Raw genomic sequence first — 26,534 nt, 5'->3', positions numbered from 1 at the left:
ACAACAAATCTTTAAAAACATATATTAGTTTTATACGAGTATTTACCTTTACAAACATTTTATGGTACCGTACGAAATGACTGGACAAGCTATAAAATTATCGATGCGAAACATTGGGCACCCTTTTCATTTTAAAAGGCACTATTTGGTGCTAAACGTTTAAACAAATTAACAGAAATATCATTGAGTTTTTCACAATTCAATTTTTTTTAACAGATGTAAAAAAATGTACGAAGACGCATCTCATCCAACTTTACATCTGAAGTTTGCCTAGTACCATTATAATGTGGAAATACAACATTCTATAAGAGTACAAGTACGAAATCTCCTCAGCTGTGAAGATACTTCAAACATAACTACTTTAAACGGCCAAACTTTTATATGACTCTAGCAACTTTATGCACATACAATCACTTAAAAGTTTCCAACAGTCGGGCACATACGCTATTACTCAGCTACAATATGCATCTGATAACTCTAACCCGCTATAACTTCATCCCTATCCCAACAACACATTTGTCGCTATCTAAACTACATTACTTACTCTAATGGTTGAAATATAATTCATTGAAAATTAGTGTGAATTAAAAATACTAAGTTGGTTCTAATGTTTTATTTTTAATATACATGGTGGAAAAAGTCCTGGGACAGTTCAATAGTTTAAATAATAATAAATACAGAGCTATGACACTTGGTACAAGGTTACTTGGCATTCAAATTATTTTAACACATTACTCAGTGAGACGCTACCTCCTCAGGGGGACAGCCACTAAAGTCTGAAGAAAATCATAAACGTAAGCATAGGTCAATATGAACATCAAATTAAAGGTCTTTATTAGTAGAACCCAACGACGCAAATTTGAGCTCAAAAGAACAACAGTGTGTTACATTAAGTCTGTCTTTGTCAATGTTCATCATCTTGAGTATCCTAGCCATGTTTTAAACATTAAGTGTTTATGACAGTGTCGGGGACACAACATTGAGTTATAGTTTGTAGTCTCAAGTTTTTATGGCAACATATCTGACTAAACTAAAACATTTTCTATTGATCGTGTCAGGTAGATTGGCGTAAGGAGGGTAGTGCGAGATACAGAAAACTTCCCCACCATTCTTACTTTATTGTGTAGACGTATAGTTAGTTTCAACTTCGTAAAATTGAACCGTAAAAATAGCAAAAAAGCCACAAGGTGTATGAAGGGTGCTTGTGCTCATGCGCAACTCTATGAGCTACCAATCACCACTCTATGCGCACCTGATCGCCACTCTGCGCTTCTGGTCGCCACTCTGCGCTCCTGATGGCCACTATCTGAGCTTCTGATTGCCACTCTGCACTGCTGATCACCACTCTGCGCTCCCAATCGCCACTCTGCGCTGCTGATCGCCACTCTGCGCTTCTTATCGCCACTCTGCGCTCCCAATCGCAACTCTGCGCTCCCAATCGCCACTCTGCGCTCCTGATTGCCACTCTGCACTGCTGAGCACCACTCTGCGCTCCCAATCGCCACTCTATGCGCCCTCGATTGTTACTCTAAAAATGTATAACTAAGTTAACAACAACTGAATTGTACTCCTAGGGAGAAGAATAGCTGATTTATAACTACAACGCATGTATTTAAAACTGCTGTTTGCTTAAGTGTGACAAAAATAATATTTTTTCGAGAAAGTTTCTCATCAAAACCAATCATTAAAGAATGCAGTTGATAGGTGTGCGGCTTACAGTTTTTCACATAGTTGGTGATTCTTATTAGCTTTATACAGGCCTATATATATTTAAGTGCAAATCCAATAAGGTAAATGGAAATGACTAAAGAATAGACTAAAAGTATGCTGAGGCGGAGTGTTTGTTTTATTTCTCGTTTTTAAAAATGGTACCTTATTTTTACAGCTTTAAGGTACAGTTAATTTTTGTTTACTTATTGGTTATTGTTTTTTGACATCATTTTGAGAATAGTATCGGGAATTATTTATATACAGTAGTACAGTATTGCAAAGCATGAATATATGATTAATTCAAATATGCAAAGATAACGTTACAATGTAAATTGTATGGCTAGGAATGTGTTCACTTGCTTGGAGTCAACACATTGTATGAAATCAATCAGATAGTATGTTGAAATCAAAGCAAACATCTAGTGTTATAACTGCTGTGTCAGTCGACAATCTATTCAACTGCTGAACTTTTAAAGGAACTATTTCTAATATATAGTTCATACCCTATTTCATTCTGTCAGAGAAATCCAATAAGTACCTATATCCTGTTTTTAGTTCAGCACCAACTATTACAATTATTTGATTTTCCTGATCTATTTAGGTATTTGACTCGAAATGTCATTGTTCCTTACACAAACTTAACTTTTGTATTTAGATTTTGCCATTATGGTACTGCATTGTTTATTAACTTTAATTCATTGCATAACTTAGGTCGTGGTTCACTATATGATTTGTCAGTCTATATATCTAAATTTTTAAATTTAAAATATATTATACTCCGTTCACAAAATTTAGGCAGGTTTGAGGTGAAGCGATTCTATCTCCTCCACTTCATTTTAACCAACAAAATAAGTAAAAACAAAAAAATATGTTCTTACGTTGAAAGTTTGGGGGTTAATTAAAAAAATCTTATTTAATTATAAATGTTTTTGTTTGAACTTTTTACTACATTATGGACCATTTTTAAATTGCAGAATCTTCTTATGACTTATTAGAATTTTAACACCCAAGAATTTAAAGAGAAAGCTAAATTCATATTTTCTCTCCGACCTCGTACATTTTATGTGTGAAGCTCATAAGAGACTGTGTGATAAGATGCAAGCGTTGTCACCCTCAAGTAGTTATACAACAACTTAAAACTGTTAACTTCAGTGTTCAAAGTTTACCTTTGCCCCAGATAATTATATTCAGCGCATGTAATAACTGAGGAAGAGGAACTATTTTAAATTGGGTTAGTAAAATAGATAAGAGTATTACATATTCATTCCTTAAAAACCTGGCAATAAAAATATCCTTAGTATGTACGCTCACTACATAGTACAACAAATTAGAAATCCAACTATCCAAGGCAATAATGTTGGGGGTTTGTCTTTTGATGCTACCAATAATATTTATCGGTAAAATTTGTTTTGTCCTGTATCGACTCGCGCCTTGTTTTGCTTGATGCATTTCCGTACTGGCCCAAAAGCCCATTTAAACTACTACCAACGAATCCACCAACTTTAAATGCCCTGAGCAATTTTTGGAGGGGAAATATTAACTGCGAAAAGATAATTTTCACCACACTAATATGCAAAACGAAACAACAAAAGTTTTAAGGAGAAATATTTTTGATCTTAAGGAATAACAGGGAATAGAGAAAGAACGTTTTTTTTATTTCCCAGGACTGCGAATGAAAAGTTGTGTCAGCCTGATGTATAGATTTTACTGGGGTCTTGTCAGTCTGTCCTAGACTTACATACAATGTACCCCACACATTGTGCTGCATACGTTTTTACAGTGTAATACATCACACGTAGGAAGTTGAGCTGTAAATATCTAGCGTCTGACAGTGTTTGAGTTATGAGTCTGACGTAGTTTTACGATGCACCCGGTCTCTGTGAAACTCCATGTTTCGCCATTAACCTGAACACAAGTTCAATATAGATTGAGACAACAATAAGAAACCATTTTTAATCCACAGTAATCCAATGGCATATTTCATCACTAACAAGCTCAAGTTAACGAAAAAGGCAAGCCGAGGTTGGAAAAGGAGTTTTTGTTAACCTTTATAAATTACCCCCAAATAGATTGCTCATTGCTTTGCTGCAGTATAACAAAAAGTTGTTTAACTAATGAAAAAAATAATTGTTTCTAGGTTTTTATAGATAAATGTTTACTGCTGATTTCTTTATTCGTCCAAGGTAAATTATTTTTCATTTCCGATGCAGAAAGTAGCTATTTTCAACCCCATAAGTACGGTACTCTGCAAGTTGCATATCATGTCAAACACCAATGTATCAGGCACACAAATATTTTGACAAGAAATCTAAATAAATTAATTGATCAAGTATATTTAATGTTTATGGTAGTTTAAAATGAACAAACTTTTTACTAAATAAGTTTATTTGACTGTTTAAAATCTAGGTTATATAAAATTGATGATAAATGCCACTTATTCTAGACTAGACTGTTACAAATAAAAGCTATGTGTTTCATAACGTGGGTTACCGTACATACAAACAAATAGTTTTACCTGAAATTGAAATGCTGTTTTAAAGAAAGTACAGTTATGATTTTGTTAAAGGTTTACCATCAAGGGTAAGTAACATCACAATAAACTTGAAAATCAAAATATTATGGCATTTTGGTTCTTAACAATATTTTAGGTGTGACAAGTTAAGACTTAGTTTTTATTTCACTGTAAAAGATACTTTCAATGCTGAAATTTGGTTTTACAATTAAAATTGTGAATCGAGTGAGGATTTCTATTGTAAAATATGTGTTGCTCTACACAATAAGACTAAAAGTAAATAATAAACTACATGCATTTTCTGAGAAAATTAACTTGCAAAGTTGTTGCAATATGTTTGTTAAATCTTGCTCAAAAATCAAGATTTTAAAATGTTTCTCAGCAAGATGGGTGTGAAATGGAAGACCGTTTTTTCAACCCTACTATTTGTAGAACCTTGATAAGATTCAAAAACATGTTCCACGAAAGAGATTATATATATTCTAAACATTAGATATAACATAGTTAAAACCAAACATAACGTGAATATAAATAAAACTACAAAAACAAAATACCATTAGGTAGGCTATATTGTATACTGTATATCTAACCACTAATAAGGCACATCAGTTTTCTTACAAAAACGGTTAACATGACACGAACATATATGGCATTTTAATGCAACATTTCCACTGTATAAATAGGAAAAGATTATTAATATGGCATATTATCAGGCCAACTGCAATATGCAGTATGGCCAACTACTTATATTTAGTTTATAGCTTAATTAAGTAGTATCCAAGGCTTTAGGTTAAGTATTTTAGTCAATCAAAGTATTATCAATGCTTGACTGCAATATTTTACACGTAACCGCTAAATACACTATTTGAACATTTTTCATCAATGATATGTTAGCAATTAGAATGAACATAAAGATTACCACCCTCTTTATCATTCTAGTATATGTCCGTGGAACACTGATGACAAGGAAATATACAATAGTATTTTGGCAGTTCAATCACATAGTTTGAAAAGAGAACAACCAGACAAACAATTTTTTTTCTATTACAAAATAACTACTGAGATAACTAAAATGAAAATCAGTCTTTTGGCATTTCAACAAAAATAGAAATAACACAGTTGTGTCATGGCAAATTAAGATCCCATACTAACTTGTTTACTAGCTTGAAAAATTGATATGGTTAGATAATTTTAATCACTAGCTACACCAATTAAGAACATGTCTTTAAACACCAATTTAAAAAGAGAGTATTACCACTGATTAGATTGATGCACAACATGTGGCTTGTTTCACTTGGAACTGGTATTTCTAAAGCCTAGTCCACACATGAAGACTGAGTCGGTCGACTGTGCCCAGACACAAACAGTAGGCAGACAGTCAGCTGACTATCTGGAGACATTGCTGGATACAAACGGCAACCCTACGGAGACAGTCTGCCAACAATGTTTCCGGAGACAAATCACCATGTGTGGACTAGGCTTAAGATACATTCTTGGAGTCATTATAGGCCTTATGATAACATTAACTGTTATGTATATTTTTTATAGTGACATTGATATGGCATAGGTTTTTATCACAATAATATCATAACAATTTTCATTACTTCAGTAGAGTCCCGATTATCCTTGATAATGAGTGGCTAAATGATCGTTGATAGTGCAAACCTAACCTAAAATGTCCAGCAAATAACTAACATTACAGGTCTAGGATATTATCAAACAAATTTAGTGTATATGCCCTTTAAATTTGTTTAAACACAAACAAAACAAATAATACTAGAGAGCCTATTTTCCGGCTTAGTAATTGCAAAAGTGAAAACACACACGAGATGTAACTTATCAACTTATCTGTGGTCAATAAAGCAACTCTAGTCTGCCCAAAGATCATGGGCCTCTCACACTAAATATGTAGGTCCTCGCTGTATATCGTATATTTTCCTTGTATTTAATATTTTTTATTTCGATTTTTTATCTTCAGTGTGGTTAGTCTGTTTGTGGATAATCGGGAGTCTATTGACCCGTTTGTTAAAATTTCAACATTACATTTCCATCACAAAGTTACGAACCAACATTGCCCTCGCATAAATAATTCCTAATAATAGTGATACAATAATGGTGAACACAATCTTGAGTGTAACTCTTACACCATTGGCTTTAAACACTGACACAGACATCTAATCTTTATGGGGAAAGCTGCAACAAGTGAGTGTACTACTATTTAAGTTTGATATTTCTCATTTAGTTCTTCATAAAAAAACAGAAAAGGGGTACATAAAATGCTATGATTTACAATAGCTTTAACAGAATTGTAAGGGATAAAGTTCATCTAGCTTACTTGTGAAAATTAGAGTCCAGATGGTGATTGATACAAAATACAAGATGGCGACCTCAATATTACACTGATATTATAAGTTTTTTTTTTTATGTAAATTTACACCAAAATTTTCTCCAGATGTTTTCAATCTGCTTTCTGAATAATACCCTGTATTTTGACAAAATATCAGTGTCAAAGTTTGTGAAATTTCACTCTCACTGTGCATCTATTAATTAGCCCCTGGACTGGGCTGATCTTGTTAATTCTATCCTTTTTCAAGTAAACTCTCAGTTTACAATAGATTGTAAAATATGTCTATGTCTATTGCGCTTTCCTTTTTGCATGATTAAGATGTCGGTCCACAAGAAAGATACCCATAATTTCCAGCTTCACACTGTGACGATAGCTCAACTGAACCTGGAAGTCCTTTCTCATTCTGAAACATTTACATGAGACAAAGACAGTGTTTACATGTAAATGTAAAGTCTACACCATCATAGAGTGTCTAAGTCAAAACTTTTACAATACGAGTACTACAACTTAAATATTTGGTACTTATAGTGGTATTGTAGAACTACAGATCGTCTCTTGGTGGAGCTGGCGGGGTCACGGCGGGGGGAGAGTCCTCGGTGTCGCTGTGATAGCCTTCCTCATACAAGTATCTCACAGGGTAGATGATCAACGGCTCAGCGGAGAACACTTGCAAGTTACGCACAGGGAAGTTCGCTTTCCACTTCTCTCTGCAACAAAGAACTTAACTTGACACAAACTTTGTTATGAAAGGACATTTAGAAGTCGATACATCTTGGATTACACTGGTTGTGCAAGACCTCGCTTTGGCATCCTGTTAGAGAGCACAATTATATAGATGGGTAGCTGAGTGGTCTTAGCACTTGAGAAGCAACACACTGAAATATCAACACCACCATAATGTACTAGTACTCATCAGGTTCCTATAGGCGGTTTTAGGGAAAGAAATCTCTTTCCACTTGACCCTTGCCTTTAAAATAATAGCTCAACAGCTGATTAAGCAACATATATTAAATACAAAAAAGTGTTAGATGAACCTCCCCTCAAACCACCTAAATATTGTGAACGAAGTATAGTAACAACAGCCTCACCAGCCATATTGCGGGACGTATTCCTATTGTAAAATGTATATAAAATAATTGTTTTTTCTGTGTGTTAATGTAGAGTCTAAATTATCTGACCTTTGGTTATTTGGTCTTCTATGTTATCCCGACCTTACGTATTATCTGACGATTGAATACCTTGAAATTGGTTTGCTAATTCTGATTGATATGACTGCACAGTGCACACCAAAACAGGTGCATCAAGATCACCCCTTTTGCTGCCCCAGGATTAGGAAAATATGTGCAAGGCTATTAACGTCCTACCCTCGACTGAACTTCCCTGTTGTTTTAGCACACTGTATACCATAAATTGGCCAACTTCACTTCTCCCTCCTTCCACACACATCTTAGTGATCGTACAAAGTGAATCCTTTCCCTGAGTGTAGGAGCGTTGCTTTGTCTCATTTTACAGTAACAATGTTGGTGTCTTAGTGTTTTTTGTTGATTATTTTTACGTTATTTGTGATGATTTGCGATCCACTTTACAAGCGGAAATTGGAAAAAGGTTAACAGCTGATTTGTTAAAAGTTAAACCTAAAGCCCAGAAAGGGTTCAACAAGGAGGATCTCATTCCTCGCGCACAGGCCACCTATGTATGTTGTTATTTGGAAATTATATTCTTTGAATATTTCTTCTTTGTTGGAATGAAATGATTTAGATTTGGTTTGAGATATTCTAAATTGTTTGCTTATCTGATTTTGATACAGCCATATAATACAGGATGTGTTATCGAAACAAGTTTATCAATGACTTACTCTGTATGCTTGTCGTACAGTATGGGTAAGTACTCATCCACTGGCAGCAGGTTAGACAACGGGTCGGCTTCCAGCAGTTTCTTGGCCCCAGACCTAGACAGCAGGTAGCCCAGGGTCCAGTATGAGTAGTTGGGCTTCACCAGCATCTTGGAGCCTGGCACAAACAACTCATCCTTCTCTTGCAGCCTCTTACGGCCCAAGTATCTGTAAAAACAAGGATAACAAGATCAGAGGTGGACTTGGTATTCTTGAGAATGGTGATGAGCTTTTGGTATATGGTATGTAGGCCTACACAATGGAGATAAACAGAGATTTTTTTGTCCTAAGACGCTAGACACGAGCCTGGAACTGTTTTCCACATTACTTCAGGCCAGATTTAGGGGTTGTGGCATTATCACTTATAGATAAAACCAATTGGTGATTTGGCAGGATTTGAACCAGGGACCTCACGGACCAAAGTCCCGCACTCTAACCACTAGACCAGCCCCAATAAACAGAATTTTTTTGCCTTGATATCAAGATCATGTTATTATTTTGTCTCTCATTCGGAATTTCTCAAGCACTACACAATTGTGACTTAAGACAACAGATGATAGTGGTATGATGCAGGTCAACAAATTGCACTAAAATAAGCAAATATAATCGGCAAAAGTCCTGTAATCTGCAAAACTTAGCGTTAGCACCCAATAAGCCAGCAGGCCAGGTTTCTTGAGGATCTCATTAAGATTTTTTGGGATTTTGTACATTGCACAGAACCTGACAACAGTGTTGTTTACCCTTGGCAACCCTGAGAGCAAACTACAGAAACCAGTAGCTTGGATAGTTACATCGTACATTGCTAGCGCTACTTGCAAGCATTAAGACGGGGAAGATCAGAGTTCTAGCCAGTAGCCTAGGTCAGTCAATCAATAATTTAAAACCCAGAAAGTTCCCTTTTTCTGGATAACATGGCATTTTTTAAACTCAGAACCCTTCAAAAAATAATTCAATAATAATAAAATCCACATTATGCCAAGTGTGTGCAGTATGACTGTACTGTTGGGATTTAAAATTAATGTTAACTAAATAGTTTTTAATAAATCATTTATAGATGTGAAAAACTCAGAAAGAATTATGAAAGCCGATAAATGAGGTCCAATTTTTTATTTTCATCATAAAAAACTTTGGGACTTTAAAGTAATTACTAATGTTTAATAATTTACTTTTTTTATATATAATTATTTATCTATTTCTAGAATAAAATATAAACTTGCAAAGATTGAATACTTACACCAAATCCCAGCTGAGATCTAGAGTTTTCAGTTCCTCCAACAAAGACTCCACTTTTTGCCGAAAGAACGGTTCAAATCGAACATCATCTTCCAACACCATGACTACTTCATTCGTACTTTCAGCAACCTAGCAGGACATTTTCATTTTAGACTAAAATCAAACCAACATTTTATAAATAAATCAAATGAGAGGTAAGAAAACTGGATTTCACTTGTTGACTAAATTTGAAATCACTTACTCTCCCAAAAAATGTATTCCAAAATTAGACAGTTATTAATTATGCAGCAAAAAACTTCTTAATGGACTTCCTTTTAATTGGATTAAATAAGTTTTATATTGAATATACCTCTGTTTTGCAATTATAACCCAGTTTTCCACACCATATTCTATTTTTGTTTTTTTTTTTACTTTTAAATGCTTTACTATATTAGGTAGTTCGTATTTTTACAACAAATTAGCTTAATCTACAAAGTTTTTTTTTGTTTTTGTTTTTTTTTTGTTTTTTTTTGTACCCATGAGCCCCCTAGACACAATCATTGCGGCTTGACAGCACTATTAGAACAGCTGAACTGATGCTTCCACACACACACTATCGCATCGTTTGGACAAACTTATGCATGTACACAGTCGGCTTGTCAGTTTGGGTTGTTCACATTGAATTGATAAGCCAAACTTGACGGACTTTAGTTAATCAGAAAAAAAGTCTATCAATAAGGTTTTCAAGTTATAGCCTAGATTCAAAGTGTGTATACAATTTTTAATAATAATAACAATAATAATTTTAATAATAATAATAACAAGCTGCTATACCCGTAAACCTACTTACTTTCAAACCTCTACTTTTGGTGTTAATAGATCCATAAGAATATGACAACATGCCTTAGTGTAGCAATAGCATCAATTGTTTCATATTAATGCTTCGTGAATGACATGTTTTACCATAATTCTTCAATTTTAGTCAAGCCTCTTCACATGTAGCTTAAAAACGTATACAACCTCACTTTAAAACCAAACATAACCCTCTTCAATCTACATAAAGCGTCACAAAAATCTTTTTCGAGTAAATAAACAAACACCAGTTCATTTTACTAACCAGCTGTTTCATTAACTAAATTAAATTAAATCATTTACACATTGGAAGCATGCCAGGCGTAGCCCTTTGGAAATTAGCCTGTGGGGCAGAGCCCTTAGGAAATTCGTCCATATCAATACTTTTTGGCAAATCTACACACTCTAAGCTTCATTTTGATGTGCCATATGTCTATATTCTTATTTGGTAAATGGCCTTAACCGTTTACATAAAATTTGATTGTATCACTTTAATAATATAATAGATTCATAAATGACTGAAATACAAAATAATTCATCATAAAACGCTTGTGTTAAATGATTAACATATGCAAATGTAAAGAAAAATATAAAGATCCAACAAAAAAAAAACTTAAATCATATTTAACCTTCCTAAATGACTTGGGTGTCAACATCTCATTACTCCGTAAAAAATTTAAAAGTTCAATATTAACAGACATTGTATAGACAAGTCCGAATAAATATCATTCCAACAACTAGAAGTTATTATTTAAAGAATGTTATGTAGCAGCCACACCACAAACAAAACCTCAGTTTCTATTGTTTGCATGTAATTTAATCTGCCTCCTCGCAACGACTCTCTGGCACATTTTAATATATTCATTGTTACCACAGTTTCTATCTATATTCATGAAGTTATACAAGTTCCATACAAATTTTTACTAACTTTTTAATCTATAAGAATAATTGCATTCAAATTGAAAACCAATGTAGCCTATACAAAATGTTCTTGTATAGCACTGCTCAAGAATAAATTATCTGAAAATAAATTTAGAATTGATTTGACCAACAAAATTAAAAGCTTATTGTCAGTTTCCATAAGAAAGTTAATACATAAAAGAGAGCATTCTCAAAATTTTCAACAATGTTATTCATTGAAAGGAATAAGAAAATTGGCAAAAGACGCATCAGACTTAAAATTAAGACAGCTTGAGCAAGCTCATCAATTAATACTTAAATCTAAAACAACTTCCGGTCTAAATTTGAGATAGTATATAAAACATATTTTCTTTCTTTCTTTCTATCAACGTTTTCTTTTTTACTTCTTTATCTATAAGTATAAAAGAGGATGTTTGTATCTATTATATTATTAAAGTGATACAATCAAATTTTATGTAAACGGTTAAGGCCATTTACGAAATAAAAATATTGGCATATGTCACATCAAAATGAAGCTGAGAGTTTGTAGATTTGCCGAAAAGTATTGATATAGACGAATTGCCTAAGGGCTCTGCCCCACAGGCTGATTTCCAAAGGGCTACGCCTGGCATGCTTCCAAAGTTTACATGATTTAATTTAATTTAATTAATGAAACAGCTGGTCAGTACAATGAACTGGTGTTTGTTTATTTACTAGAAAAAGATGTTTGTGATGATTTATGTAGATTTAGGAGGGTTATGTTTGGTTTTAAAGAAAGGTTGTATACGTTTTGTAAAGTATTGCTCAAAATTTCATTTTGTAATTTATATAGTAAACTACATGTAAAGAGGCCTGACTAAAGTTGAAGAATTGTGGTAAAAAATGTCATTCGTGAAGCATCAATATGAAAGCAATTGATGTTATTGCTACACTAAGGTATGTTTTTATATACTTTTGGATCTATTACCATAAAAAGTAGGCGTTTGAAAGTAAGTAGGTTTACACTTTTAAATCAGTTTATACAGGGTGAGTTTCTACTGACCGTGTTAACTTCGCCAGTGGGTTCTACTCACTAAAAGGAACAAAAAAGTTCCTATAAACCCATGTCCGATTTTTAACCTTTTGGCTGTAATAGGGGATTTTGTGTTTTTCTTATTTTATTAGACTTTGCTCCACAATTTATGTAATAAAAACTTAACCAATTACTTTAGAGAGTTGTAGTTAAAATCATTGGAAAGAACATTAAATTTGCTATAAATCAAAGGTTTCATTCAACAATTATACCATTACATAGTCCACGTTATATCCAAAATAAAGTAAAAATGTCATTAAATTAATTAATTACGATAACTTTCATGAGCCTCCTTTGATACATAAACCTGCATTTATGCAATGTTGAAATGCATAAAAAACTTGGCATTTTAATAATCTTTCAAATGATACGCTATTCAATACTATTATTGATATAAACCAGTGAGAAATTACTAATAAACTACAATAAAACACGGTTTACAGATTTTGTTTTTGCACAGTTTTACTGTTAATAATAATTACTGTATTCATCATGTTGGCATAATCTTGATTGGTAAAAGGCTCCAATCAAATAAATGTTGAAAAACTCTTAATTGACTTGGAAATATAAAGTTAAAACAGCAAATTACTCAACAAGGTATGTTCAAGCAGCTGAGTTATCTAGCTATAGATGACAAATCAATAAAAGCTGACTTAATCAAGCACAAGGTAAAACTAATTACACAGCATTTAAGAATCAAACACACTACATCTTTGAAAATGTGAAAACCCTTGAGTTTATACATTTTATTAATTCAGATAATTTTAATAAATATTTAAAAGTTATTTTATCAGATAGTTCAATAAAATACATCATGGAGTATACAGTAATTATTATTAACAGTAAAACTGTGCAAAAACAAAATCTGTAAACCGTGTTTTATTGTAGTTTATTAGTAATTTCTCACTGGTTTATATCAATAATAGTATTGAATAGCATATCATTTGAAAGATTATTAAAATGCCAAGTTTTTTATGCATTTCAACGTTGCATAAATGCAGGTTTATGTATCAAAGGAGGCCCATGAAAATTATCGTAATTAATTAATTTAATGACATTTTTACTTTATTTTGGTTATAACGTGGACTATGTAATGGTATAATTGTTGAATGAAACCTTTGATTTATAGCAAATTTAATGTTCTTTCCAATGATTTTAACTACAACTCTCTAAAGTAATTGGTTAAGTTTTTATTACATAAATTGTGGAGCAAAGTCTAATAAAATAAGAAAAACACAAAATCCCCCAAAACAGCCAAACGGTCGAAAATCGGACATGGGTTTATAGGAACCTTTTTGTTCCTTTTAGTGAGTAGAACCCACTGGCGAAGTTAACACGGTCAGTAGAAACTCACCCCGTATTTTCAAACTAAATCATATAGTTTCCGTATTTTAAAACACACATCAGAATTACTTTAATAGCTCTCTAGGTCACTTCTTCCCGTTGCAAAGCACGGGTATAGCAGCTTGTATATACAGACTGTCCCAAAAGTCCCGGACCGGTTTAATATTTTCTAAACGACAACAGATAAATCAATAAGATTTTGCACATCAACACCACACTTAAAAATCTACTTTTTTAAGGAACCATCAGTTTTCTGTCATATCAAGGGGACGTCCTACAAGGAGTCAGAAGGAAATCTTAAATAGGAGCATAGGTCAATATGCATATCAGTTTAAAGGGCTTGGGTAGCAGAGTTCAATGCCGGAAACCGCGCCTCAAAAGGATCACCCGTTACAAAATGGCGGCCGTTCAAAGATTTCTAGAACCTGCCATTTTGAACCTTTGAACGACTGCCAATTTTTACTCAGGCGTTCTTTTGAGCTTGAATTTACGGCATTGTAATCTACTAGTAAAGACCTTCAATTTGATGTGCATATCGACCTATGCTTACGTTAACAATTTTTTTCCGATTCCTAGGGCTGTGCCCCCAAATGCAAATTAAATGAATCTTTGAACCACTGTCATTTTTGACTTGGTTGTCCGTTTGAGTTCAAATTTGCAGCATTATATTCTGCTAGTAAAGGCCTTTAATTTGATGTACATGTCAACCTATGCTTCTATTTAAGATTTCCTTCTGACTCCTTGCGGGACGTCCCCATGATGTGACAGAAAATTGATATTTCCTTAAAAAAGTAGATTTTTAGGTGTGTATTTGATGTACCAAATCTTATTGATTTATCTGTTGTCGTTTAGAAAATATTAAACCGGTCCGGGACTTTTGGGACAGTCTGTATATATTTGGCAGTGATAAACTCAGACACCGCTGAACCGATTGCCACGAAACTTGGTACATACGTGTAGAATTTCATGGAATAGGTTTATACACCATCAATTTCGTGATCCGTCCAATCGGCTCCGCCCCAGTGGCTCTGGAGTTTCCCATGTTAACCTTATGAGAAATGGAATTAATGAATCTTAACAGCTGTTTCAATTAAACAAGTTGGTTCTGTTCTATGATGTTCAATGACATTAAAGTTACAAGGATTACCAACAGGGTGCAGCACTATTATTTCTTTTACATTTATGACAACAGCTAATTTGCAACCAAAAGGTGAGTGAGCATAGCGAACGAACTTCAACCTGGAGGCGAGTTAGCGTAGTGAACGAGCTAACCTGGGGGCAAGTGAGCGCAGCGAACGAGCTTCAACCTAAAGATGAGTGAGCGTAGCGAACGAGCTAACCTGAAGGCAAGTGAGCGCAGCGAACGAGCTCCAACCCAAAGGTGAGTGAGCGTAGCGAACGAACTTCAACCAGGACGTGGTTGAGCCATGCGAACGAGATCATCTTGAAAATTAAGAAGTTAAACGGGGCAAAGCCCGCGGGTTACAGCTAGTAAATTATATGTATTTTGGATTTTTGCTAAAACCATCTGATTCAGAGTGGTAAACACTTATATTTATTTGTTACTAGCTGGCCCGACAGACGTCGTCCTGTCCTATTGTGGTTTTATGTCACATGCTCGTTCATTTTCAAGATGAGCTCGTTCTCATGGCTCAATCACGTCCTGGTTGAAGTTTGTTTGCTACGCTCACTCATCTTTAGGTTGAAGCTCGTTCGCTGCGCTCACTTGCCTTCAGGTTAGCTCGTTCGCTACGCTAACTCGCCTCCAGGTTGAAGTTCGTTCGCTACGCTCACTCACATTTTGGTTGCAAATTAGCTATTCTCATAACTTAAAAAAATATAGTGCTGCACCCTGTTGGTAAACCTATTAACTTTTTAATGTTATTGAACATCACAGAATCAGATAGTTTAGTTGAACCAGCTGTTAAGATTCTTTAATTCCATTTAAATATGAGTACTCATAAGGTTAACATGGGAAACTCCAGAGCCACTGGGGCGGAGCCCTTTTGACGGGTCTGCACCAAACTTCACACAAACCATCCTTGAATAATGCTTTTTTTTTTTTTTTTTTGGGGGGCTGCCCTTCGGCCTGGAGACCTTTTGTAGCACCCTTTAATTCATTCTGACAGCCCTAGGCTCCTCAAGTAGCCCAGGAGCTGAAAGACACCCAGCTTCCTTATCTCTGTTGGTTCCAGGAATAACCTCCCCAGAGATATAAGCCTTCTATGGGCCAACGCTGGACAGTCCAGCCATAAATGTTCTGAGGTTTCTACCTCGTTCTCACAGAACCTGCAGAGGTCTGTTTGTGACCTCCCTATGGTCCTGAGATGTTTCCTGATAGGACCGTGCCCTGTTAAAACTCCTACTAGCAGACTAATGTCCCCTTTCTTAAGGCTCAGCAAGTCTTTCCAGCCTTTATCAGTGGGGTCGATTAGTAATTTGGACGTCCTCATACCTGGGTGGTTCATCCAGGTCAGAGCCTTTTGAACCTTGACCCAGTCTTGGACTTTGGCTACTCCTGAGCTTATGGGGGTACCACAGTAGGGTTCTGGTCCTGACAGTTGGTCTTCCGCACCCTTCCTGGCCAATGCATCGGCTTTTTCGTTCCCCTCATGCCCCGAATGTCCAGGAACCCAAGACAATTTGACTTGGTTTCGCTCTGCTAACTTTTTGAGGGTGTTTTTACACCCTTTTACTGTTCGTGACTGTGTCACACATGACCCCAGCGCCTTCAGTGCTGCCTGGCTGTCAGAGAGAATAAGGATTTTACCCTTTCTTAGATTCTTGCTAATAATATTATTAGCACAGCACTCAATCGCCAGGACCTCTGATTGAAAAACTGTTGTTGTTCTGCCCAAGGCCAGAGATATTTTGGTTTTGTTACCATACACTCCCAGCCCTGATCTCTCATCCTTCCGACTTCCATCGGTGTAATAGACCAAGCGTGCTCTGTCATTGCTGAAGTTGCACTGTTGCCAGTTGTCTCTTATCCTTGAATAATGCTTAATAATGCCTGAAATCTTCATTACAATCTGTCGAGCGGTTTTGGAGTCCATAAAGGACAAACATACAAACAAACATACATTGGATTTTATAGATATAGAAGATGTTTGTTTGTTCCTGAAGAAGGCTTATGCCAAAATGTAGAACTGATTTAAAAAGTGTGTGATAAGTTTATTTTGAAAAAAAAAATAGATAAGAAAGTTAAATGATATTATTTAGTTTTATTTTAATTAAGTTATTGTATTGGTAACATCAAAACTGAAAATATGCATTAGGTGTAAAAATATAACACATTTCAACATTAAAGTCAACCAGATAGATAAACTTACTCTTTGCCAGATAGCATGATGACTAAGAAAGCAACCGATTTCCCCTCGTTTCATAGGCCTGGAAAATAAAATCATAATATATTACAGTAACTAGAATTAGAATTCAGCATATTTTTCCCTACATGACTAATGAGTGAGGCATTTATTTCATTGAAGCACAAAATGTTACTAGAAAAACAAATTAATGTACAAATTCAATACATATTTTGTACTATGTTCGAAAATCGTACTAAACCAAGACATGTGAATTATTTTCCTATCAAAACATTTAACTCACCTCTTATGGTAAGGATCCGTGTAACCTTCCATGAGTGAAACTCCCAACTCCTTCAAATCATCATCAGTCAGTTCTCTAGAAAACAAATTTATATCTTTTAAAAGTGGCCCATCTCGACTACAACAGTCATAGACGTATACCTGCCCTTGTATGAAAAGATGTTACATTTGTTCAAATATTCAGAGAAGCCCCTGTTGTCCAATCTTTTATTGCTCATTGTAAGCCTAGCCTTAGTTTGTAGTTTGTATTATTAGAGCAAACACAAAAGGTGGCATAAAATGAAAAAATACATGGTATTAAAACTCATAGCAGTGTTAGCATTGTTGACATTTCAATTATTCTTTAGCATAAAAGTAGTAACTGTTTTTATAAGTTTGTTTGTTTTTGTTCAAGGACTCTAGGCTCTATCCAGGGATAGTTTTTCACATAGCTCAGTCTAAGCCTAGAAGATGCGGTACTAAGAGGTTCCCAAGGTGGCGGGTGGAAGTATAGACAACGAGCAGGGTGATGAATGTAATTATGAAGTTAGTAATAAAACGGGAGGTATTTACTGCAAAGATTTTATTGGGCGCCCAACCCACACTACGGTCCTGCATATGATTAACCCGAAAACCAGATTTCCTGGTTAACCAACAAAGAATTTGACACAATTTTTTGAAAAGTCTACGCGTATGTTATCTACAACATTGTTAGCAGCCCTGGTAGCGTTTGCCATATGGATCTTATGCTAGTTTGCTGTAAGACTAGAATACAAGATTTAACCCATTGGGGTAGACACACGAGTCTGACTCGATGCGGCCGATCGGGACTGAATGCCGACACACGAGTCTGACTCGATGTGCAGATTGCACAATAGTTTGACGACGTAGTTCGTTATTTTTCCGATAGATCGCTCTGGCATGTTCTTTGACTGTCTTTTAGCTGTATTAGGATATTTAGTTTTGCCCGGTTGGTAATTCTGTGTCTTGGAAAATGTTTATTTTTAGTGACCCATCACCGCGTCAGCTGACTGTAATCGACGAGTAATCTGTTGCGCCGGTTTCGAGTGTTTTGTTTGTGTTTATGGTTATGTTTATTGTGTAAAATGGATCATAAAAGTTTACGTACTTCTGAATTAGATAGGTTATTAGACAGTGACAATGATCTAAGTTCAGATAATGTTAGTGATGATGGATTCGATGATGAAATTATCCAGCACCGTTGGATTATCTTGTGGATACATCTCACGGAAGGAAATCTCCCATGTTATTTTACGACTTTGACGACGATAATTTTCCTAATTCAGGTAATGAATTAGAATTAGGTAATCTTCATAATGAACAAGGTATAGAATGTAACAGGCCCGAGAATGAAAATGAGCTAGAGCTAGGCCTAAACCTAGAGACTGAAAATGAAAAAAAAGCAGATGACTCTGCCTCCCAAAATGTTTTTGACGAAGGCCAATCTATTGAACCTGTCCCTAATACTAGTTTTTATGACCAATCCATTGATCCTGTCCCGAGTACTAGTTTTTATGTACAACAACCCAAATCAACCCTAGGAAAGAGAAAGTTTTCTGAAATTTCAAGTTCTAAGCCTAAGGAATGTAGTCAAACTCTTACAAGTAAAGTTTGCAAATCCAAACCAACTAGGCCTAAGCCCAAGGTTACTAAAATATCTAATCCAGCCCAAAAAACTAAGCCTCTAACTAGGCCTATGTCTAAGGTTTGTAAAGTAGGTAGACCTAGGCCTAACAAATCTATTACCGGTACAGTAACTAAACCACCAAAGGCTAAGAAACGGAAGTTTGAAGATAGCGACTGGCCTTGGGTTGATGAAATAAACATACCCAAAAATATTGATTTCCGTGGGGTACCCGGTATATTGTGCATTCTTTGCGAGCCCTGGGGGAAAATCCAACAGAACTGCAAACCTTTATGCAGTTTGCGGGGGATGAGTTTTGGAACATGATATGTGTTGAAACTAATGATTATGCGCGTAAGCTTTTAGCAACCCCAGACAGGAAAAAATTCAAGTCTGATGACAAATGGTACAATGTAACTGTAGATGAATTGAAGGTTTATTTTGCATTATATGTGAATATGGGGCAAGTCAGAAAACCAGATATAAAACAGTATTGGTCGCATAGGAAAATCATTGAAACCCCTATCTTTTCAAACACTATGTCATATGAGAGATTTTCAAGTATATCGAGGTTCCTACATTTTTACGACGATTCAGATGAGACCGAAGTCAATCGAGACAAGCTGAAAAAAATCAGGCCTGTAATAAATTACTTAGAAACCAAATTTTTACATATGGTTGAGCCGGAAAGAGATATTGCTCTCGACGAGACCCTTTTGAAAATTAGGGCAAGAATCGGCATAATTCAGTACAACCCCAAAAAAGGGCTAGATTTGGTGTGAAAATCTACAAGGTGTGTGAATCTTCTTCGGGGTATTGTTGCTGTTTTAAAATTTATGTTGGCGAAGATAAAGAAAAGGATGTTTTGGCAAGCGAGGCTGTTGTTCTTGATTTGATGCAACCTTTTATGCATACGGGTTACACTGTATATCTTGACAACTGGTATTCTTCCCCTCTCTTATACACCAAATTAGCCCAAAAAGACACACATGCTGTAGGAACAGTATTGTATAACAGGAGGTGTATGCCTCAGGCATTCAAGGAGGCTAAACTGGAAAAAGGAGAAGCAATCAAACGGTCTGGTAGAGGGGTTTTAGCTGTCAAATGGAGTGATAGGAAGGATGTCTATATGTTGTCAACTAAGCACGAGGACATTGAAATGACAGTTTCGAAGAAAGTGAAACAAGGAAATGTGGAAGTTGACATTGTAAAACCAAAATGTGTCATTGAATATAATCGAGGTATGTTGGGGGTTGACCGGCAAGACCAAGTCCTGTCTAGTTTTCCCATAATGTGGCGTACCGTCAAAGCATATAAGAAGATTTTTTTTATTTGATGGATATGACCCCATTTAATGCATTCTGCGTCTACAAGAAAATCAACAAAATCAAAAACATGCATCACACAGATTTTCGTTTGAATTTGTGGAACAGATATTGACAACCGTGCCAATTCCAGCTCGAACATCACCAGGGCGCGCTCCTATCGCCGCATCGCCTTTGAGACTACAATCCAAACAGTGGGTCCATTTCCCTGTGAAGGTACCCCCTACAGCAAATAAAAGTCACCCAACAAGAGCATGCAAAATGTGCACATCCCACAAAAAGAGATCAGAAACACCATGGATGTGTGAGAAGTGCCAAGTTCCGTTGCACCTCGAAAAGTGCTTCAAGGACTTTCACATAAAAGTTAACTTTTAATCCCCAGTTCAACATGTATATAGTGTAAATAACATTTTTAGTGCTAATTAAACTAATTTGAGTGCAAAAAACTTTCAAGTATGGAGATTGCAATATGTGGAGATCACCGTGGAAACCGAAATGGAACCAAAATTGAGAAAGGTATGTTTTCTTTTGATGTTGCATATTTTATTTATTTAGGCTATGTACCCAGGCAAATAAAATTTCATTTTTATGTAGAGTTTCATGTATACTTTCATAAAATATATTGATTTGTGTTTTCATCCAATGAAAAATTTGAAAAAATACCTTTGCTTTCAAAAAACAAAAAAATATAAAATTTTTTTATATATATAAACTTGTAAAAAATATATATTGATAAAAAAACCTTAATAATTTTATATTTTATGATAGATAATACTATTACCTACAATTAAAAAAAAAATATATTGATTTATCTCTTAAAATAATTATTTTACACATGTTTTACCAAAAGCCCGCAAAAAACTGGAAATTAATTGCTGCCAAGGGTCCTGCGCAAGCTAAAATAACTACTACTGTACCTCAATGGGTTAATTGACAACAAAAACGCTTGCCAGTAACCGCATATGGTTTCTTTGGAAAAAAGTAAGTTGAAATTTTGTTTGACAAGTCAAATTTATGTTTTTTAACGTTATGGTGTCGTAAATAGTGTATTCCACACTACAGAGTTTGTGGGATTCAACTCCATGTTCTTACAAAGGATGAAAAACAAATACAAGCCTGTTCTTACTTGCCATCCACAGCATCCACTACAGTTACTCGGAGTCCGAGCTCGGCAAAGCAGTGTTCCATCCTGTGTCTCCGCTCTGGTCGCCGCGCCAGGTTTATCATGAACACCTCGTCCACTCCTAGTGTGTCGCGTGGCGGCAGGCTGGTGTAGTCTGCTAGTAGCTCACTCACTGGTAGTGGCGGGCTTTCAACTACAAAAACCAACCCTGTTTTATATTGTCAAATTGTTTGGGTTATTTTATTTTTTAGGCTGTTTGTAAAAGGTGAGACAATGACAACATCACAATCTTTATATAGTAGAAATTTAACATTTCTAAACCAGGATACATATAAATAGCACATCATAACAAAGCTTATATTACATGGAGTAATTTTATAATTTCTTGAAAACAACGTCCTTCAAGTGACGAACTTGCCTATTACTTGACATCTCTTTAGTCCCTTGAACCATTAGATACTCTTTCCAGCATTTCTAGTGGAATCGCTTGGTTTTCCAGGCCAATTTATTATTTATTACAGTTCAAACAAATCTCTAGCTTGAAAACCCTTGAAATTTAAGTAGCCTTATAGAAAAAACCCACAAAGAAAGAAAAGAACCAATGAAAAACTTCCTAACAACGAAGGCTTCCTGGAGGTCCTTTTCGACTTTGAGTTACTGTGACTCACACTTATTCCGCAATAGCTCGTGGGCCAACTGTTTTGCAGCTCCCACCCATCTTTTTAATAGAGTTTAAGCAGTATTTCTAAATCATTTTACCCACTTTCCTATCATTTTCCAATTTGAAAAATGAAAAACAATGATGAAAAATCTTCCGGGGTATACACCAATTGGTGTTCTTTGCAAGCTGTTGTAATGGATGTATTGGAGAAGGTTAAAGTTAAAGGGTTTTATGTGAATTCCTATTCAAGCGCGCCACCATGAAGTTACGTCTATGTAAACATCTGAGAACTTAAGTTCAGATGTTGAGTTGTTTGTCCTCTATTCATATCTAAAACCTTGACCTAAAGCCATTTTTATCCAACATCTTAAAATCCAGATAAATCAGCTGTGAATACTGCAAGGTTGGACAAATAACAATGTAATTTTTACCCATGATCTCTAGTTTCAGGTTGGTTAGTTGCAGCTTGTCGTAGTTAAGTGTGTCATCCCTCTCGAGTGGAACCATAACATAGCCGTAGATCAGATCATTGCACACATACAGCGGCAAACCTACACATAACATGTGTACATTACAGTCAACATTATTACACAGAGAGAGTATTTTATGTATTATGTTTCATCACTCTGTATACAAAAATAGATCATACCCGTACAGCTTGGAGCTTTACAAAAATCATTGTTTTCCATTTTATTAAATCATAAGTCTTTGCCTGTCTTACATTACTTTTCCCAAACAAATTTCCGTTTAGCTCAACAGAAGTGCTAGTGTATGTATTCTTTTATCACAGAAAATATCTGACAGCTCTCTTTTAAAGAAATTGTAAACTACCTATATAAGAAAACTTGAAAGAGAAATAGTGTTTTGTTGTTTTATCAATTGTGATTATTTGAATCACGATGAAAAGTATCATTCACTACTCTTCACAAAAGTTCCATTCTGATGCTCACTTGTAAACCACTATCTTGCCCAAAATGTGTCACTTTCGGGACTAGTAGTGAAGTGCTATAAGGAATAGATAAAAATGAAATTGTTTATATTGTTTTTTGTTCCTGAAGCAATTAATGTTTTAATAGTTTGATAATATAAAACCATTTAATAAAATGCTTAAATAAAACACGAATTTTAATCTTGCGATAGTACATATACACAGAAATAAACTTTTTTTAAGAGGTTGGCGGCCTCTTTTAACCTTGCACTTGCCCATCCACATAGACTAACTGCCCGTGTGTGGAGCGTATGTACAGCAAAGCAAGGAGTGATCCGGTACAATACAAAGGTGAACTGTACTGATAAAATGTTTTCGGCAGTGACCAGGATCCGAACCCACAACATCGCTGCCCTGGGCCCGAAGTCCGTGATGCTACTGACTGAGCCACCGACTCACTACAAACCTACATACATTACGCCAACATTCACAACACATCAATCACACGTACATTAACACGTTGGGTGCTGATGACGGGAATTCCCGCAATTGCTTAACATTGAAATAAATGCAACTTTTATGTTCAAACATGTCGACAGCACAAATAGTGTTAACCATGTACCTCGCTATATAACTTTATAAGCTAAACCACAGAGGTTACCTGACAAGTTAGCAGATAGAGCGAATGTGATGATGTCATCGTGTGGTCCATTGTAGCCGTCGACTAGTACTGGGTCAAAGTGTAGTTTGTCAGACTGTACGGTTCGCAAGTCTACCAACACTGACGAGTGAACCATTGGAACAGCATAACATCCTGACCGCTGCCTGTTGAGTATTGGCTCATAGTCCTTCAAAACAAATTGAATAATTGCTTTACAACCTTTTTTGTCCCACCTTCACATCCTACAACACAAGGCTTTAGCCAGAGCTGTTTTCAAATTGCTTCAGGCTTAGAAGAGTTTAGAGTGTTGCTACATAGGCATTTAATAGACATAAATAACTATTCAAGGCAAGAAAAATGGAGTGAAAAAACAATTCTCACAAATAGTTATTGGTGGATAAGTAAAAAGAACTACTCTAGTCTTAAACCATACCTAGTGTTATTTAAATTGGGAATAAATATGTCTCGTTTATGGAAATATTCTAGAAAAAATCCAATCAGACAAAATAAAATTAGCTTAGTCTGCAGGTTTGCTGCTGCGGTATTTTTGAGAGTAATGATTAATAAATGACATCTTACTTCAGTTCGAGTGTAGTAATAGTCTTCAGTCATCCCACACCAGAAGTTAGAGTAGAGCCCGTCGGAACGCAACATCGGAGCAGTGACAGCATGGTGCTTCTTCACAAGCTCAGCAAGTGTTTGAGGGTTTGTCACAAACACATCACAGTCTAGAAACTGAAACAAAATGGAAAACCTGTAACAACCCCTACTTGATAGTAAATAAGATATTGGAGCACTGCTTAAATAACACAAATGGACTACACAGCTGCGCTAACTTTACCTACCCCTCAGGGTAGATATAAAAACGTAATTGACCTTTTGGATAGCCCCCACATTATTTTTAGCTTCAATTATTTTATTATGTCACATTAAGTTATGAAATAAATGAAATTATCATTTCATTTTGACTCACAACTAAATCATGCGTCATCAGTAGAGCCTAAATAGTAGGCTACAAGAAAAACTTATGGCAATGTAAGTATTATCTATACTGAACTAAAACTATAAGACCTCCAACTGATTATAAAGACTCTACTGAGCACAAAGTAGGCTTACAATAGTCTGCACATATCCTACCCAGACATAGTCCGCCCACACATCTCGGCTGAACTTGAGAGCTTGTTCACGTAGGTTGATGAGGTGAGAGTAGCGTGCGTGTGGCCAGTGCGCAGGACCGTCCTCCCCGGGGTGGTAGGGAGGTGAGGGTACCACCTCCACATCTACAGCATGGTAATGGCTGGACCAAACACTCAACCAACGCTGTAGGATCTCCACTGAGTTGTCCTCATTATGATCACTCCGAATCCTAAAGAAAGAGATCAATGTAGTCGGTTATGTTGGGTTAGTTCAGTGGGCGATGAGTAGGCAACTCAAAGTCAGTTAGGCCCTAGCTATAAGCAAGCATAATAAAAGAATTTATCCAAGCTGATCGGATATTTTTTTTAATTTTGTCTTTTTTAGCTTCTAAATCAGCGTGGAGTCCCCTTAATTAGCCCTCTAATGTTTTAAACTGGCCTTACAAATCTTACTAACTTATGCACAATTAAGTTGTCTTTCCAGTGAAGAAATAATTAACTTACCACATGGAACTTTTATCGTCTGTCTTTCTTATAGGCCTAGTGTATAATTTTGGATAAGTCATTCTAGAATTTATGGTACACAAAATAAAACACAAAGAAATAGGGTGAAAATTGGCCACTGGCTTGAACACTTGCACACTCTTAACTTGCAAAATCTCAGTAGGCCTAGGCATATATTTAAAATAGGTCCACTGAGCAACAGCATAAACTGTGAGATTGAGTACCGAGTAGGCCTAGGCCTAACTTATTCGGTTTTCGAAACTTCTACAGTAGGCTAGGGTTGTAATAAATAGGTAAGTTAACATTCCTTAAGGTTTATCAATTCTATAGTAGTCTCAGGTAGGTCTAGGTCTACACCAAATATTGGATTTAAGTAGAGTGGGTGCATTGGCTAGACCTGTGATTGTGTGTTATGGCCGGCCACATACTTAAGTTAGGCCTAGGCCTACTTGTTTTAATGTACGTTTCCTGTATTCGCTTGAAATGGAAGTTTAATGTACCGACACTAGTTGTCTGAGACTAGGCCTTTTATATATTAGGCTATATATATTGACGCCATCAATCCCCCATGGGGTAAAGGTGAAGAACCGTTAATAAGGTAGCCTAATAGAATTGACGACGTTTAAGTATGTAAACCTAACTTGTTAACTAAGTATCTAAATCAATCGGAAGAAATTATGAACATAAATCTAAGTAAGTTAGTAACTTAGGCCTAGGCCTTAGGTAATATTTAAAACTAATTCATAGCCGAAGGAAATTTAAAAAATAATAATTGTCAAAGACTCCTGAATTAGGCTATAATAATGTATGTTTAAAGCTAAAAAAACAAAGCTTTAATTTCTCACCACAGCATTATCCGATCTTTTGGATAATCTAACCTCTCCAGACATGTTAAAAAGTATGGGAGTGTATGTGCTTTATTCCTGACGAGAATTGAAATTACAATAGTGCTATTTTTCAGTTCCAACACATCATTCATTTGACCATTGATAGATGGTTTACTTATAAAGAATATAAATAACAAAATGTTCCACAAAACTAAATTTTGAAGCACCGCCATTCACCTGACTAATCAATCCAATCCAACTAAAACAAAACAACAACTTCAATAAAACTCAACTCAA

The 26,534-nt window shown here is 35.5% G+C and overlaps 1 protein-coding gene across 1 annotated transcript; it reads right to left on the bottom strand.

Moving 5' to 3' along the window:
- Positions 1–4,156: 4,156 nt before the first annotated feature.
- LOC128995352 (glycosyltransferase 25 family member-like) lies at positions 4,157–26,534 on the bottom strand. The gene is made up of 11 exons (XM_054420339.1): positions 26,256–26,534; positions 24,908–25,136; positions 24,350–24,505; positions 23,771–23,957; positions 22,613–22,732; positions 21,524–21,713; positions 17,450–17,524; positions 17,173–17,230; positions 9,695–9,822; positions 8,425–8,628; positions 4,157–7,276 (listed from the first exon to the last, which is right to left on the bottom strand). Exons 1-11 carry the CDS (start codon positions 26,468–26,470, stop codon positions 7,111–7,113), a joined length of 1,728 nt encoding a protein of 575 aa, XP_054276314.1. The 5' UTR covers positions 26,471–26,534; the 3' UTR covers positions 4,157–7,110.

Source organism: Macrosteles quadrilineatus, unplaced genomic scaffold (assembly GCF_028750875.1).
Source record: "Macrosteles quadrilineatus isolate MER2022 unplaced genomic scaffold, UCM_ALF_1.0 Scaffold_5__1_contigs__length_97177068, whole genome shotgun sequence".
Classification (NCBI taxonomy): Eukaryota; Metazoa; Arthropoda; class Insecta; order Hemiptera; family Cicadellidae; genus Macrosteles; species Macrosteles quadrilineatus.
The sequence above is the reverse complement of the archived record's forward strand: the minus strand, read 5'-3'. Positions and strand labels throughout refer to the sequence as shown.